Raw genomic sequence first — 18,968 nt, 5'->3', positions numbered from 1 at the left:
CCCAATGTTAACCAATGAGGAGTTGCATAGTGGTTCTCGACCGCCTCCTGCAACGGCACACAATGTCAGCAGAATTACCTCATTTTCACCTGTCCCTCCATACAGGACAGGTGGACGCCATTTCAGGAGGGGGCGCAGGCCATGGATCCTTACTGCATCACAGTACACAAAATTCACTATTTGGACATTTCCAACAAAATAATGTTACAGTCACAATATGCATTGAACTGTAGTGGTTGGAATGTAGAAATAATGACCAGCTGATAACTCTTTTGCCCCATAGATTGCAACTGCTGCAGATGAATAGGAGATGGAGACATCCCCCGTGTACAGACCCCTGGTGGACTTGGCAACAATGGAGGACAGGCACATTATCCTAACCTATAGACTTGACAGGGCCACAATCACAGAGCTGTGTGCCCAATTGGAACCTGACCTAATATCTGCTATCCGTCACCCCACGGGATCCCCCCACTTGTGCAAGTGCTATCAGTGCTCCATTTCCTGGCAACTGGCTCTTTTCAAGTGACAGTGGGCTTGGCAGCAGGAATGTCACAGCCAATGTTCTCAATAGTGCTGACCAGAGTGTTGTCTGCCCTAATTAACCACATGTGCAGCTACATCGTTTTCCCCCAGGTGGAGGATTTGGCCACAGTGAAAGCTGCCTTCTATGCAATGGGACATATCCCCAACATCATTGGGGCAATCAATGGAACACATATTGCATGTGTTCCCCCCCGAGCGAAATGAACAGGTGTTCAGAAATCGAAAGAGTTTTCACTCCATGAATGTCCAGATGGTGTGCCTGGTGGACCAGTACATCTCCCACATCAATGCAAGGTATAATAGGTCTGAGCATGATGCCTTTATCCTGAGGAATAGCAGCATCCTAAATGTGATGGCCGAACTCCAGAAGCACAAGGTGTGGCTAATAGGTGAGCCCTGGTTCCCACCCAGTGGATGTTATTGTATGGGTATGATGTAGGCCCTAAGGGTTAGTGTGTGGCTAACAGTTGTCCCTCAATATTTGCAGGTGACTCTGGTTACCCCAACCTCTCATGGCTACTGACCCCTGTGAGGAATGCCAGGACAAAGGCAGCGGAATGTTACAGTGAGGCACATGGGTGAACAAGAAGGATTATGGAGAGGACCTTTGGGCTCCTGAAGGCCAGGTTTCATTGCCTCCATCTAACAGGTCGAGCCCTGTGATACTCACCCAAGAAGGTCTGCCAGATCATCATGGCATGTTGTATGTTGCACAACCTTGCCTTGTGTTGCCAGGTGCCTTTTCTGCAGGAGGAGGAGGCTGGAGATGGCCGTGTGGCAGCAGTGGATCCTGTGGACAGTGAAGATGAGGAGGATGAGGATGATGACAACAGAAGTACAATTATTAGTCAATACTTCCAATGAGACACAGGTAAGACAGTGTTAATACACATATAATTGACAGTTTCATGTGTGACATTGTCACTGGCAGGCTGTGTATTCCTACTTCTATGCCCACTCACTGTGCCCTTTGGCATCTGTTTTTGCAGATGTTGGTTTCCCACTATTGCTCCTGGTGTGTTCCGTGCAACCAACTACAGGTCTTCCCTATGTAAACATTACTGTACTGTTGAATTGCAATGTTTGGACCTTGTTAAACGAATACATTTTGAAAACATTTGACATACGCCATACTTGTATTTTATCAAAGTGTGTTTATTGCAGTGCTCTGAAGAAAAAGGGGTAGTGCAATGGGCTGGGATGATGATGATGGAGGAAAGTCCAGGTTGGAGTCCAGTCTATTTGTATCACAGGTGCATTGTTCCTTTCCGTTCCCTCCCGCCCTCCCGGTACGGACGCCTGAGTTGCTGTTTTGGGCTTGTTTCTGTACAGGAGGTGGTGGGAGCGAGGGGGACTTTTTAAAGGGGAAGGAAGGGGTCTAGGGGAGGCAAGGAGCCTCATTGGTTGGGAAAGGAAGGCGAGAGAGTAGGACTAGGAGTAATGCCATTACCGGTAAGTAATTGATGCATTTTCCATGAAAAGGCCAGGATATAAAAAACATCGCCTCCAGCTTGGAAAATGGCAGATAGATTCCTCAGTTATTTTCACTTAGTTTCAAACATCTGATTCCATTGTGGGAGCAGTTTTTTTTTAACCTTTAGTAGAAACGTATATTTAAGAAAATGTTCTTTGTGCTGTCTGAGAGGAAACTGATTCAAACAAGTTTGCCTCTCAGTCTTGCTCTAGAGGTTCAATGAAGATTTGTGGTTGTGTGTTAACAACCTTGCTCACAGAGCACAACGGCTTGGCTTCTAGGCCTAGGCAGGCATGGGTGTTGTCAACTGATGGCCACTTATCAGGGATTGGTGATTTGTGAGGGGACAGGAAAAATTAGCAGAATTCTTCCTTTGAGTTACAAATGCTAACTAGGGCTGACTGAATCTGCATCCATTCATTCCCAGAGCCATAATCGATCCTCAGGCTCCACCCTAGGAAAAGGGAGAGCCAGTTTAGATCCTGATGAAGAAGAGTTAAGTTAAATGTTTTTTGGGGCACCTAGTAACCCTTCTTGTGGAAGATAGGGTTAGCCATTTGGGACTTAGGGCTTATGGGAATTTTAAAATGTGATGAATAGGAAGCTTGTGCTGCTAAAGAAGGCAAGTGTAGTGCGGTAAACGCAGATAGGCTTTCAAAGGAAACATTCTCCTAATCACTCTGTACTGCATTGGATAAGAGTACATAACTGCACAACCTACACCTCCTTACAAAATTGCTGGATCTGAGGAGACTACAACTAAACAGAAAATTATTTTTGAATTAAAGAAGACTCATGGATTCCTTACTTCTGCTGCAATCAAGGACTGGAACTGCCCTCCAATGGTCAGGTAGCTGACTTCCTATTTGGCTGCTCTTGGAACACAAAAAGCAGACACTTAACTCCAGGAGGACACAGCTCACCCCAGAGGACTGGACACTGCAGACACCCTGGCAGGAGGGAAGCACTGGTTCCTAAAACCCTGCCTTGAAAATCTAGAGGCTGCATGAGTGATTTGAAAGAACATTTTCAGCAGTCAGAGAAAAGTGGGACTTACTCATTTTTTTCACTTCTGGAGGACTGGGACAAGATGCTCAGGCTTGCTTAGGGACATTCCAACCTAAGTGGGCAAGAAAACAAGGTTTACCCCACTCTGAGATTTGTGCATCACTGAAAACAGGTTTATCTGGACCCCATGTTGTATCGGCCTCATGGAGTGCTGTCTAGCTACAGCATCTAGTTAACCTGCTTGGTAGAAATTGAGTCTCTACTTGGCAGTGGTTTGCACCCTGTCTAAGTAGAGACCACAGTTCTAGTCAGGGTAAGTTAGTTGGTCTCCCTAAATTAACCTGTGCTCACCCTCTGGTAGCTTGGAACAAAGCAGTTAGGCTTAATGTAAAAGACAATGTGTAAAGTATTTGTGCAACTACTGTCATTAAATGAAAACACCACAAAATACTCCACACAGGTTTAGAAAAATGGAGAGTATTTATCTGAGTAAAACAAGGTCCAAATGACAAAAATCCAATAAGTAGAAGTCGAGATATGAATTTTTAAAGATTAAATTTGAAAACAGTGCTTAGAAGTACGAGCGGTCAAAAGGTCAGTTGAGGTCGCGAGGGACTGGTGCAAAGTCAAAATCCAGGCCCACCGCGATGGAGAGCTGGCTGGCTACAGAATCCACAAAGGGTCCACAGAAACGATACCTTAAGAGGAGCAAAGTGTTTCTGATGAGGGCACAATGTGTTGGTTTTCCTGCCGCACTCGGGGCACTGTGTCGTCGGTAGGCTCCAGGATAGTGGATGCGATATGTCATAGACGGGCCGGGCAGAGCCTTGTCATCGAACCGTGCAGCCTTTGAATCCGCTGTCATTTGGCAGCCGCTGCACTGCCGGTGGGGGTGTGATACGTTGATTTTTCTGCCACACTTGGGTGATGCATCATTTTTGGGAAATTGAGGCACAGGACTGGAGGAGACACCTCAGCCAAGGATAGGGCTCACAGATGGTAGAGTCCAGCAGCACCAGGGGAGTTGCAAGCAGTCGGTGATGTGCCTAAGAATGTAGAATAGAGTGCAAGCCAGCAAGCCCTTGGAGACACTCGGGTTCAGCAGGATAGATTCAGTCCTTGTCCTTAGCAGGGCACGATCATGAGTTGCAAGCAGTCGGTGATGTGCCTAAGAATGTAGAATAGAGTGCAAGCCAGCAAGCCCTTGGAGACACTCGGGTTCAGCAGGATAGATTCAGTCCTTGTCCTCAGCAGGGCATGGTAGGCAGCAGGGCCGCTCAGCAATTCAGAGAAGCAGTTACTTGGAACAGTCAGTCCAGACAGAGTGGCACTCCTTACAGCACATCAGTCTTTACTCCAGCAGAGTTCTTTCCAAGTCCAGTTGTGATTTGATTTCAGGGGGTCAGGGAACCAGTACTTATACCCAAAAGTGCCTTTGATTTGGAGGATGACTTCAAAGGATCTTTCTGAAGTGCACAGTTCCCCTTTCAGCCCAGCCTTGGCTCCAGACTATCAGTGGGGGGTAATCAGCCCCTTTGCGTGCGCTAAGGGCACTACCCTTTAAAGTGTAAGTGTGAGCACTTCCAAACCTCCTCCCCAGGAAGATCCATCAGTATGCAGATGATTGCAGATGCAGTTTAGTATCCTGTGTTGTGGGTATCTAAAGGGAATGCACAAATGCAGCTATCACCAAGGCTAGACTACACATGTATTGGATATAGGCTGTACGAATACCGGGCAGTGAGGGCAGAGAAATGCCAACTTTCTAAAAGTGGCATTTCTAAAATAGTATGATAAATCCAACATTACCTTTCCAATTATGCGAAACATGATGTAACTACTCATTTCTGATCAGGAATTACATCTTTAAAGTATATTAAGAAATTCCTAATGCTGGCCTGTGAAAGGAGCAGGTCTCACAATTATAAAAAAATTACTCTGGGAGTTTTTCATTACAAGTACATGTACAACTTAAAAGTACATATCCTGCCTTTTACCTACATGGCACCCTGCCCTTTGGGCTACCTAGGGCCTACCTTAGCGGTGTCTTACATGTAAGAAATGGGGATTTTAAGGCTTGGCAAGATGTTTTAAATGCCAAATTGAAGCAGCAGTGAAACTGCACACAAAGGCTCCGCAGACCAGGCCTGAGACATGTTTAGAGGGCTACTTAAGTGGGTTGCCCAATCAGTGCTGTAGACCCATTAGTAGCATTTAATTTAGAGGCTCTGAGTATATGGTATACCACTTTACAAGGGACCGACAAGTAATATAAATACGGCTATTGTGGATACATCAATATTACCATGTTTTAGGGGAGAAACCCATGCATATTAGCACTGGTTAGCAGTGGTATAGTGCTCAGAATCCTGAGGCCAACAAAAAGATACAGCTAAAAACAGGAGGTGAAAGACAAAACTTGTGGCGTAAGACTACCCTAAGGATGACTGGTCTAACGCCGCTGGAGGATTTTGAGAATAAAAAAAGAAACTGTGAAGGTAAACCCTTCGACCGGGCCTAGGCAACTAATCTGTCCCAGGGTTGATGCTACCTAGGTCGCTATGAAATACAGCTCTGAGATGTTGGTGCCAAAACCAACAGCTTCAGTAGGAACCTGATCACGATTTAAAGGGATCCTCGCTGACCTCAGTCTAGGACCTTGCCCTGCTGGAAGATTTTGACTTCCATAAAAAAACACCAAGGGTCTGATTTAGAGTTTTGTGGATGGGTTACTCCATCTCAACGTGATGAATATCCTGTATACATTACAACAAATGTATTAGGCTATAATGCACTTGGAATATGACTGACAGGACATTATATTTGTGATGGAGTAATCCATCTGCCAAACTCTAAATCAGGCCCCAAGTATGAAGCTAAAAAGTTTTACTGGGGTAGCCCACTTTCTGTGCCAGACATTAACTCCATCACTTTTGGCCTGAAATCACAGCTAGGTCTCAATCAACTCAAACTGATATTTATTTATGGTGCTTTGCTTTTTGTATATGCATTTGCCTTAAAACTTTAAGAATTCATCTCTGGTTACCCTTATCTGATTTTAATCATGTTGGTATCTTTTTGCTCATTAGATTTTCTTTATTTGGTTTAGGGATTTTATTGTGTCATTCTTATTATTGTAAAATATCTGGTACTGTTTAAACTTAACATACACTTCTCTGGAGAGATCTTCAATGAACTTTGATTTGGCCTAACCATATTGTCTTTATTATGTTGGTATGGGTGCTGGTAGGGGTCTTTCCCTCCAAAAATTATTAACCTTATTCCTGACATTTATGCATTGTTCCCACAAACCTCTTCAGTTCAGTGTGAGTGAATTACTCATGGCTTAGTATGTACATAAAAAGTACCTAAATCAAAGAAGCATGTCATTTTCATTACAGGTCCTGAGCATGAAACATGCACAAGAGCAAGTGCAAAGGGAAAAAAGTAATAATCACCCTTGACTTTGCTTAAATGGAATTTTTTCCATGGGTGATGTTTTCTTTTTTCAGGGAACACCTACACAGTAATATCTGTTTCTGTCGGCCACTTGCCCCTTGTCTTATTGTTCATTGGTTGGACCATATGTACTCTACTCCTGTGGAATCCAACAACTCCTGTGTAGTTTTGTGAATCATCAAATGTGCTATTCCTTTTGCTCATTTGTGACTGTAGAACAGAACATAGATGCAATTGTTTGCCCCAAGTCAGCCCCAAGAAACTTAATTAACACTCTGTAATTCCCTAGGAGGCTCAAATGTCTATGGCCATTCAAAATTGACATATGTATAAGTTACACATCCACAACATACATCATATATATACACATACACATACACATATGCATACAGAAACAGCACCCACCCATATGCGTTATTTATATATGGCAATCCAATGCATCTTACACCTGCTGAACCTGCACATATTTGTTGGGCATAAACCAGCTGGGAACAGCAATCCATTTGAGAACTAGCCACACTTTCCTTGACTTCAAAATCTTGATAGCTCTCCTCTGTAGAAATTGTGTGTGATTCTGGAGAACAATGTTGTTAGAGAAACCAGTTCCTGGAGAATCTTTTTCCACAAATCAGTTTCCTGGATTTTTTACAAAAAGAATGTAATTCCCCAGCTGATGAATCCATCCTGCTAACGTTTCTTCATACTGAAAAAATACACATCATCATCATCATCACATAGATCTCTTGTTATTCTTTTAAAGGAGAAAATCTCATATCCCCCTCTCCTCCTGCATGTCAACCCTATATTTTCTTTTTCTTGGGAGGACATCCCCACCCAACTCCCATTTTTCCTCTTTACCTCTCTTCCTCCCCCTTCTTATACCATAGACAGTTCCTTTCCCTTTCTCCTTAAAATGTGTTCCAACCTATAACTTAACCACTTAACCCCTACATATACCATACAACATTTACCTGTGCACTATCATTTCTACAGCTATCTATCCACAAGGTAATTCACCTGCTTACACCAGGACACATTATCTAACTATGGGCCAGATGTAGGAAATTCCTGAATTGCGATTTGCAAATTGCGAGTCAGAGAGAGGTTACCGACTCGTAAAACGGGAATTGGGCATCGCGATGTGGGTTTTGCACGTCGCAAACAGCTAAATTCACTGTTTACCACATGCAAAACCTTTCCTACATCTGGCCCTATATCCCTAGTTCTGTTACCACTGCGTTCCACCTACCTGTATCCTAGTACGTGGGCCTGACCCCTATCTATAGCCATTTACCAAGTCCCCTATCTCTTTTGCTCCTTTCCCTGTTTCTCCTTACCTATTTTCTTGTTGCAATTGCGTATTCCCTTTACTAATTTTTCAGTTTTTCTTTATTGCAGTTGTTCACATTTTTCGAAGGAATGTTTTTTCCTTATTTTAAAAATTAACCCAAATGTAGCTTTTTCTCCAAAATGAGGTAGAGCTATTTTGAATACATTTTAAATATCGATAATGTGCTTTTCTTTCTGTACATTTGGTCTCTAGAATTTATTTCAATTTGGTAGCAATTGCTATTTTACTTTAGGAACTCAACACAATGACCTTCCGTAGCCCGTCATTTGAAAGTGGTATTCTTGTAACCAGGAAGGCATGAAAGTTGGCACTTGACTATCAGTTGTACAAACTGAGCCATTGTTTACTCAAAACAGTCTCTATTTCAATGACAGCTAGACAAATTAGAATCTATTTTTGCCTGGACTGGTCTTTTGTACTACAGAGCACACACACAAGTGACCTTTAATGGATGGGAGTTCACTAGATTATCAGATGTGTTGCTGGCAGAAATGCATTCTTAGTAACAGGACAGATTTGAATGAAAATGGGAGTGGACACCAGTAACGAATGCTGAGATCGACCTTTGAAATGCAGGTCAACTTAGATGAATTTAACTATTATGAAACCTAAAGCCTGTCACCACGTACTGAATAACAGAAAGACAAATAGATACTTGGCCTCACCCTGTAAAGCCCCCACAGTGTGTTCTGGTAGGTGCTGCCTGAGGTTCGAGGAAGTGTACCTGCTGCTTAGTTATATCTGCAGATACAAATAGGGGATGTGAGAAACTGTAGATTTTCTTAACGTATCACACAAACGTACTAAAGGGATTATGGATTTGTGCATATTATGTGAGGGAGACCACCTCCAAGAAAATCAGGATTTTTGTAATGACTTTTATTGTGAAAATCCCAATGTTGCCATCTACCCCTGAGTAAAATTGTCCTCATGTAGCTTTCACTCGCAACTGTTCACTTTCCAGTCAGTCGTGCGGCAATTATATGTGATGTACACACTCTTATGTATATTCAGTTTCTGTAAGTTGCCCTATGAAATTTGATAGCACATGTGCCCTCACAACACATTCGGTCTCACAGTTAACCGGAGCCATTTTCTGTCTTGACCATATCTTGCGAGAGATGAGGCTAAGCAATGTAATAAAATCAGGAAATTACTTTTAAGATTGGTATTTCCCCCAAAATCAGGTTTTCTGCAAAATTAAATTCATAATATAAAACTTACCTCCAGCCCTACATAAAATACTCAAATGTAACAGTCAAAAGACGAATTCCATACTGGAGTTGTAGCAGCATAAACCGTAGGTGCCAACATAGTTTACTTGTTTAGTGGGTACTGCCTTGAATTTCTGAGATAGCCCTTCAATCGGCTATGTGAAAGGCTGCCCTATAACGCCTCATGGCTGATCTGATTATTCACATATTCTGAGCTAGAGGGGTCTTCCACTGCTTCTTCAAGGATAGAACATGCTCTCAAACCATGGCTGCAATAGCATGCCTCGCATGCTGTGGCATGGAATGCTGCTTATTGCGGAAGGCTATATCATCCATTAAAAAATTATTTGTAAACAAATTCTAGACGAGAAGATGGGTCTCTGCATTCCCCAAAAGTTTTTCATTATAAGAAAATGTACTGACATTATTGGTGCATTTATAAAGCCTTTTAGTATCCCGGTTAGTGTACTAACCAAAATTGACCTAACTGAAACTGTCACAGTGGAGATTGTATCACTGTTATAAAACGTGGCTTCCACAAACTAATGACGTCAGCTCACTGTCGGACAATTGAACTACTAATTGTTTTGCATTTTAGGTACCATGGAAGAGAGCTTTCTTCTATCATCCGCAAGTAAAAACATTGCATGAGGGTTTTTTTTAATCCAGGTGTTTAGCTTTGGTTTTGGTTTGACTTGCTGTTAGTTGCTGCCCCACTGTAGTGAAGTGCAGGATGTCACTCGGCTCTTTCACTGTAAAGACAAAGGGTCCAATTCACAAAGGTAAAGTTAGACTTTTGGTCTAAGTTTAGACAGAAAGTCTAACTTTAATACTTTTCGGTATTCACAAAGGTAAGTTATGAATATTATCTTTATGTCCACACTCAGGGCAATATCTCCGCACTTGGAACTGAGATCTTACTCTGGGTGGGGAGTGGAATCTCTGCACTCAGTTCGGACATTCTGCCCCGAGTGCGGAGATTCCACCCAGCGTGCGTAGGACCTGGCTTGTCAGTTCAGGCTGGACTGTTCCCATGAGGGACAGGGTCAAGACTGATTTGCATATGGCGAAGTCCAAACTGGGGTGGCGTGTTGAGCAAAAAAATGATGGATTAAACCCAGATCTTTGTGACTGGGGGTGAATGTTTGCATTGTTCAGCATTCCGTCCATCATCTGTTCTTTTTGCATTTGTTGCCCCAAGTGGGAACGGTATGCCCAGATGTGGGTCCCATGATCTTTTTGCACTTTTAGAAAGTAGACATTTTCTTGCTAAATCTATTCTATGACTCTGCCTGTTTCTGGATTGCCTGTCTGGGTCAGTTTGACAGTTGGGCTGTTTGTGAATCCCATCTAGACAGTGAGACAAAGGGAACTGGGGTGTAGCCTCTCACAAAGCAGTCTCCAACCCCCTGGTGTGTCTGGGGCCTGGCCTGGGCAAGGCAGTATCTTGTGAACAACAGAGACTTTCCTTTGAAGTAGGCATACTTCAAAGGCAGAAAGGAGTATAAGTATTGGACCCAAATCCCCTGAAAATCAAATTACTTCTGGAACCAAGAGGAACCTCTGCCAAGGAGAAGAGCTGGAGAGCTGGAGGAGGAGTACTGCCCCTTTGCCTGCACTAGTTGCTTCTGCCTGAAAGAGGACAAAGGCTGACTTTTGTGTGACTTCCCACAGGTGAAGAATTTCCAAGGGCTTGAACTGAGCTTGCCTCCTGCTGTTGAAGTCTCAGGGACTTATATCTGCCAGCACCTAGACTCTTTGCTGAGACTCCTGCCCAGCCAAATGGTGCCCTAATCTGTCTCTGGGCCCTTGAAAGGTGAAGCTGGTGGAAAAGGACAGGAATCCACACACAGACCGCAGTGGGGAAACTTTTTATGCACCATCCGCAACAAGGCTGATAAAGGACGCGTCGTCAGCCTTGTGGCTAAAATCGACACACCACCTGCATCGCAGCTGAGAGATCGATGCATTGCGGCAGGAGAAGCTAGCGGCTGCTGATAACAACGCAAGCCCCACGCAGCACGGTTCCTGACACCGTGCAACCAGATTTTGAAGCAATATCGCTGGGCATGAAAAATCAATGCAAAGCCTGCCCGGACGGGAGGTGCCCATCTGGGAATCGACCCATTGCTCTATTGCGGGAGAGAAGAAATGACACACGCTGACCCGACCGGAGAAGGAATGATGCACGGTCTTGCTTGCAAGTGAGAAATGACGCATTGCAGGCCTTTTTCGATGCACGCTCACCCGTGTGGCTTTATTTTTTATGCTAACCAGGTACTTTGTGTAACAACATCATTCTCACTGTTTTCTAAGGATTAAGACTCTTATTATTTTTAAAAATCATATCTTGACTTGTGTATGTTGAGTTTTGTCATTCTGGTCTTGGTTGAGTTAGATAAATATTACCTATTTTTCTAAGCTGGTGTGGTGTCCATTTTGTAGTGTTTCATTGTATTACTGTGTGTGTTGGTACAAATACTTTACACCTTGCTTCTAAAGTTATGCCTGCCTTCTCTTGCCAAGCTACGAAGGGGATGAGCGGGGGTTAACTGGAGGTGATTCTCCTTTCCCCTGACTAGAGTCAGGGTCCTTGCTTGGACAGGTGGTAACCTTACTGCCAACCAAAGACCCCATTTCTAACAGTTTGTTACACTGTGTTTTAGTAAAGATGATTTCACTTGATATGTTTGACCACAGGACTTTGACATTTGCATGATATGTTTGTACCTTAAGCAGCAGCTTGTAAATTAGTGCAGGAGCTAGCTTTGAAGACTCAAGCATAAGATATTGCTTTGTACTTGTCTAATTGTTGTTAAGCACCCCCTTTAGATGGCGGCTAAAAGCAATAAAAGATGTAGCAAGTTATTTGCTGAGCATATTATTATGGTTCAGAAAATATTTAAATTTACATTACAGTGTCAATTTTGAACACCTTGCATTAAGGTCAAAGATGAACGTTAGTTTAAAAGCACAGAGGTATTAACCTTATGTGAGCCAGCTCTCAGTATTTGGCTGCTATCATGAAATGGTATATCCACATTACTTTATGATGGCTTGTTCATCTGTGATATTACCCTCATGAGTCAAATGATAGTGACCCCAAGTGGCAATTTGTAATACGAGTCCCTCTTGAATTAGACCACATGACTAAACAACATTATTTCTCCAAAAACCAGACAAGAGTTCCAGTATATTTTTCTGCATATGAAAATAACACCAGTCCATGTGTAAATAGAGTGTGCATCATGTAAAGATATTCCTTAGACAGTTAGCACATGTTTATGCATAGTAAAGCTTTGGACAGAAATCTAAAATATCGAGCTTCACATAGGCATTGAAGAATAATTTTCTCATATTTGATTTTAATTTGTTTACGTTTGTAGATTGCAGAAACGAGGAGCTGGCAAAGAATGTTCCAGTCTGCATTGGTAAGGAATGAAGGCAGTATTGCATGAGCCAAATATATTAGTCTGCAAATCAGAACTTTTCTCACTCAGGTCTGAAGTGAAACAAAGAAGCAGACCTGGACAATATTTCAAAACACTGAATGAGCTAGGATAGTAACTTAAGTGAAAACGACCCACTCCATGGAGATTTTAGAAGCTACTCACCATAAAATAAATTCCAGATTATTAATGTTAAAGCAAAATTGTAAAATATGTTGTCTATTAATCAATTGGTTTTTGTCTCGGTTCAGCAGAGGTCGGGAGAAATATTCCAATTCTCAAAGCCGGCTCCTCAGTCAGGTTTTGTTAAGGGGCGATACATATCAGATAATTCTAGAACTTTTCTCAATATTATCTATCTTGCCTCTAAGTCCAGGGATCCTATAGCTGCCATAACTCAAGATGCTGAAAAAGCCTTTGATCGAGTTTGTTGGGCTTTTATGTTTGGAGCATTAAAATGGCATGGTTTTAGTCCTCATATTATTCAAATTATTAGACTTTTATACTCTTCACCCTCTACATCAATTTAGTCAATGGTAAACAATCTCATTACTTCCCTCTACACAGAGGTACTAGACAAGGTTGTCCTCTATCACCTCTGTTATTTATATTAGCCCTTAAGCCCCTTCTAGAGAAAATACGTGGGTCATCTGATTTTTATGGTTTTAAGCACAAAGATACTGAGATTAAATTCACAGTTTATGCTGATGATATTTTACTTTTTATCTCTAATCCTCACAAGACTATTCTGGAATTTGTTTAAATTATTACAAGAATACTCAAGTGTCTCAGGTTATAAGCTTAATGTAGATAAATCAGAGGTTTGCTATTAAATGCTTACTGTCTACCAGACATGTTTAAAGATACTGGGTTTGAGTGGAACTCTAAGCATATCAAATGCCTGGGCATATCCTATTCCAACTCTCTTAAAGACACTATTCGAACTAATCTCAAAGAGGTAGAGTCAAGGATTGTGAAATTACTTGATAGATGGTATCCTCTTTATTTAACTTGGTGGGGACGACTGGCCACGATTAAATGATGTTGTTGGCCATTTTACATTTTTATTCATCTATGCTTCCTGTTAAACTTCCTTCTAGTTTTTTTAAAATTATAAAGGCATTATTTATTAAATTGTTATGGAGCAAACGTAAATCTCGTATATCTCTAGTCAAATTGCAGGAACCTAGAGACAATGGAGGTGTACATTTTCCATGCCTTAGAAGATATCACTCTGCATTTGTTTTAAAACAAATATAGTTGTCCCTCTCTCCCACTTTTCATAAAGGGACCTCTCTATGGAGTCAATTGGAACACTCACAAATTACACCATTTACATTTAGAGATGCAGTTCGGCTTTCAAAACCCCCTAAATCTCTTTTCTCTTCGATAATAACTCAGTCTATTTCAATTGCCAGGCCATTACTTCTTGCCTCTCACTCCTCATATGAGAACCTTAGGCAAACTCCTATATGGTACAATAATGATATTACATTTCATAATAGAACTTTGGTATGGAAAGAGTGGATGCACAAAGGCATTATAACTTTAGATCAGTTAATTCTAGATAATGCTGTACTTGAATGTCAAGATATTCAACGGACATTTCATATCTCCACTTATTACGCTGTGAAATATCAAACTCTCGATGCTATCCTTTATAACTTATTGTCTCAATCTTTGGAGGCTCCCTCTTTTACATAGCCTAATTCCCAACCTTATAATTTTTCCTCACAAGTCCCGGCGTCTTTTATATACAGAACCCTTACACATACCACTCTTGTGAGACCAAAATCTAAAATAGAATTAGCATGGGAGCAGGATTTCAATCAAAGCATTCCTATATCTACATGGAAAAAAATATGGTCAAAACTCCATACAACATCCCGTTCAGCATCTACAACCCAAACGTTATTTTATTTTTACAATAGTTTGTACTATACTCCTGTAGACCTTTATAAATTTAAACTTACTACAGATAGCAAGTGTTGGTCGTGTTCTAAAGAAAACAGTCATTATATGCACATGTTTTTTGAGTGCCCTGCAGTTCACACGTTTTGGGAACAAGTTTGGGATAAAGTTAATCAGATTTTCTCCATCAATGTACCTTTCAATGTATTACATGTTTTTTGGGGTAGTACTTCATCTATTTGGTATTCCTAACCACTGCTTGGTAAATTGGCTGATTTGCTCATTGCTGGTGCACTGCAAATTATAACTTCTAATTGGAAAGATACTACGAAAATATCTGTTGTAACTTGGTGGAATCTGATCTGTTATAATCACAGAATGTGTCGCGGTTCTCAACGGTCTTACCCTCGCAGCGGAGAGGCGTAGGGGAACGGTCCTTGTTCCGACGGGTTCTGCTCTGGCCGAGGTAGGGGCGACCCCTTCCGGTAGCCACGGTGCTGTTTGGTATGAGCGAACCACTACAGTCCGTGCCCTCCAGAAGGAGTCCCAGAGGAAAAACCCCAGTAGGGTAAAAAACCTCCACAGGAACTCCCTGAAACGAAAGGAGGACACCAGGGTATTAGGACCGCAGTTCAGGAAGGCAGGAAAACAAAGCAAATCAGGAACAGACAGGATTCACAGAAGGATATCAAATAGGAGCGTGACTATCACCAAGGAGTGTTGCAACGCAATGAACAGGCAGTTGGAATCCCCTTAAATACCCCTGGACAGGAAACAGGAAACAGGAAGTAGAACACCGCCATCTTGGATTGGGGAAAAGAAAACAGTAATGAATTAGGTATGTGTGTTAGACAATGCATGCTGGGTAGAGAGGAAGTGGTAAGCATGCTGGGAAGAGAAAAAAGGCAAGTATAAAGAACCCCCAGTGTAAGGGTTCGGTTTGTCCTAGGAACATCGGTAAGTGGTGGTGGGCAGGTGAATACATGCAAGAGAAATAAATGTTAAGCGCATAATGCGCTGTGTGCGGCCATGCCTGAAACCCCCTCGGGGTTTCAGGCTCTGCCGCGTCTGCCTTTAAGGCAGAACTTGAAAAAGGGGGAGCGGCGAGCGCCGTGACCCCCAGACCGGCTCCCTGGAGCCTTTATGGCCCTCGCCGGAGCCACGGTGACCCCCGCGACCTGGGTGTCTGCCTCGGCGTCTACCGCGGCCCGGGTGTCGGCCGCGGCAAAATTAACGTGCCGCGCCGTGGCAACCTGAGCCCGCGGCCGCAGCGAGCGCTGCGGTGTAACAGTATGCCCCCTCCCCGAGGCCCCGGGTTTGTGAGGGAAGAGCCGAAAAAAGCGGCGGATTAAAAGAGGAGCATGGACTGAAGAGGCATCCTCCCAGGAACACTCACTCAAAGGGTACCCCTTCCAATGAATAAGGTATTGGAGGCGCCCATGGAAAAATCGAGAGTCACAGACCTCCTGCACTTCGTATTCAGGCACATTGTCAACCAACAAAGGAGGGGGACAGGGCAACTGCCTATGAAAGAGATCAGGACGGTAAGGTTTCAGTTGCGAGACATGGAATACTGGGTGGATCTTCCATGTCCGAGGTAGGCGAAGACGCATGGACACTGGGTTGATCTTCTTGAGAATGAGAAAGGCACCATAAAAGCGGGGCTTGAATTTGTTTTGGGTGAGTCGGAGAGGTAGGAATCTAGAGGAGAGCCAGACCTTATCATGGACTTGATATAGAGGAGCCGCACAGCGTCTCCTATCTGCTATTGTCTTCATGCGGGACTTGGTGGACACAAGGTTAGAATGGATAATTCGCTGTATACCCCGTAGCTGTCGAACGAAAGAGGAGATGGCGGGAAGGTTGGAGTTGTCTCTCAGGGGAGTTGGGAAGGCCCTGGGATGGAAACCATAGGAGCCATAGAAAGGAGAGACTTTAGAGGCACTGTGTAGAGAGTTATTATAGGAGAATTCGGCAAGCGGTAAGTAGGGAGCCCAATTACTTTGTGTAGCGTTACAGAAGCTACGTAAGTACTGCTCGAGACCCTGATTGAGTCGTTCTGTTTGTCCATTGGTTTGAGGGTGGAACCCGGATGACAAAGCCACCTGGATCCCCAAGATCTTGCAGAATTGGTTCCAGAAACGGGAGATATATTGGGGACCTCTGTCTGATATAATAACTTGGGGTAGCCCATGTAGCCTGAAAATTTCTTGAGTAAAGACCTGACTTAACTCCTTTGCCGTGGGTAACTTTCTCAAGGCCGTGAAGTGGGCCATCTTGGTGAAGGAGTCCACAGTTACCATTATGACGTGGTTTCCCATTGAGGAAGGTAAGGTGCACATAAAATCGGTGGATATGGTAAGCCATGGGCCTGGGGGAACAGGTAATGGGCGGAGTAAGCCCACAGGTCTGGTTCGGGGTGTCTTGGCTTGAGCACATGTAGGACAGGATAACACATATGCCTCAGTGTCAGCCTTGAGAGTTGGCCACCAGAAAGAGCGAAGCAAAAGATCTTGAGTCGCTTTCACTCCTCGATGACCCGCAATAGGAGAATCATGGCACATGTGTAAGGCTTCGATTTGCACTGTTTTAGTGGGTAAAAACAGGGCCTTATCATGATAATAGTAGTCATGATCTATGTGCAGCTGTGGACGTAACCTCTTTAGTTCTGTTTCGTGTAGACGGGCATATTCAGACTTAACTTGATCTAAAAAGGTCTGTGCTACCCCTATGATTTTATTGTTGTCGAATAAGTTTTGAACTGCGGAATCACCGCACCCAGGATAACGTCGGGACAGGGCATCCGCCAGGATGTTCTGAGAACCAGGGATGTAGGTGATATAGAAATCATACTGGCTGAAGAAGAAGGCCCATCGAGCTTGCCGGCTATTTTGGCACTGGAAATTTCTTAAACACTGTAGATTTCTATGATCGGTCCGGGCTTCGAAGGGCTCCTTTGATCCCATCAAAAAGTGTCTCCATTCAGTGCACGCGACCTTTAAGGCGAGTAATTCGCGTTCTAGCACGGAATAGTTTCGCTCAGAATCAGATAGAATGTGGGATAGATAGAATACAGGGTGTTCTAGGTCATCATCGTCTTGTCTTTGTAACAAGGCAGCCCCAATGGCTCTTTCTGAGGCGTCTGTGACAACAATGAATTGTTTGCTAGTGTCTGGGTGTCGAAGAATAGGGGCTTGACTAAAGGCTTTCTTTAAGTCCTGAAAAGCTGACTCAGCGCCTGGTGTCCAACAAAAACCTTTCTTTAGGTGTTCCTTTTTGAGGGTTTGAGTAATGAAGCTGGTTCTCTGGGCAAAGTCTGCTATGAACTGCCGGTAGAAGTTGGCTAGTCCCAGAAAACATTGAGTCTCCTTGATGGAAGAAGGAGATGGCCAGTTCAATATAGCCTGTACTTTGTCTGAGTCCATGGCAATTCCGGTTTGGTCTATACAGTATCCCAAATATTTCACTTCTATCTGATCAAATTCGCATTTTTCAGGCTTACAGAACAAATGATGTTGTCGGAGTCTTTCTAAGACTTGGCGGACGTGTTTGGAATGTTCCTCTGGATGAACCGAATAAATTAGGATATCGTCAAGATACACTACCACTGTTTGTTGCAAAAGATCAGAAAAGATAGAATCCATGAATCTTTGAAAGATGGACGGGGCATTAGTGAGTCCGAAGGGCATTACTCTATATTCGTAGTGACCAAAAGGTGTTCTAAAGGCGGTCTTCCACTCATCACCTTCTCTGACTCTTAGCAGATGATAGGCTCCTCGGAGATCCAGCTTAGTGAACCTCTTGGCTCCTCTGACTGCTTCTAAGATGTCTTTGATGAGGGGTAGCGGATACCGGTCTTTGATAGTGATCCTGTTTAACCCTCTGAAGTCGATACAGGGACGCAGGTCTTTGGTTTTCTTTGGTACAAAGAAAAGAGGAGCCCCGGCGGGTGAAGAGGAGGGAGTTATTAACCCACTTTGTAGATTCTCATCTAGGTACTCCTTCAGAATTTGTTTCTCTGGTTCGGTGAGGGAGTACATCCGCCCAAAAGGAACTACAGTGTCTGGCTCTAAAGAAATGGCACAGTCGTATTCTCTGTGGGGTGGCAATTCAGGTCTTTCTGGCTTCTGGAATACATCGATATAGTCCTGATACTGTCTGGGAACTCCCTGTAGAACATTAATGGATCCTCCCACCTGGGCAGGTGCTGTTGAGAGACTTTTTGGGGACCAATAATCCCCGGCCGGATAGCAATGGTGTTGACAAAAATGGGAGGATAACGAAATGGTTTTTGTTTCCCAGTTGATGTAAGGATTGTGCCGTGTAAGCCATGGAATTCCCAGGATCATGACATGGTGTGGTGATGAGATTAAGTCAAACGAGAGAATTTCCTGATGTTTACCGAACTGTAAACAGAAAGTAGGGGTGGTGTATTGTACCGGTCCAGAGGCCAAGAGTGACCCATCAACAGTATGTACCTGTTCTGGTATTTCTTTGGGTATTTGTGTTATTTGTTGTTCTTTGGCCCAGGTTTCATCTAAATATAGGCCACTGGC

The 18,968-nt window shown here is 43.3% G+C and overlaps 1 protein-coding gene across 1 annotated transcript in view; it reads left to right on the top strand.

Moving 5' to 3' along the window:
* IL17REL (interleukin 17 receptor E like) overlaps positions 1–18,968 on the top strand; it is a 600,388-nt gene that overhangs the window by 219,816 nt on the left and 361,604 nt on the right. The window contains exon 6 of the mRNA XM_069229705.1: positions 12,439–12,483. Coding sequence (XP_069085806.1) covers positions 12,439–12,483 — 45 coding nt within the window. The remainder of the gene's footprint in view (positions 1–12,438; positions 12,484–18,968) is intronic.

The sequence above is a fragment of the Pleurodeles waltl genome, chromosome 4_1, assembly GCF_031143425.1.
Source record: "Pleurodeles waltl isolate 20211129_DDA chromosome 4_1, aPleWal1.hap1.20221129, whole genome shotgun sequence".
Taxonomy (NCBI): Eukaryota; Metazoa; Chordata; class Amphibia; order Caudata; family Salamandridae; genus Pleurodeles; species Pleurodeles waltl.
The sequence above is the reverse complement of the archived record's forward strand: the minus strand, read 5'-3'. Positions and strand labels throughout refer to the sequence as shown.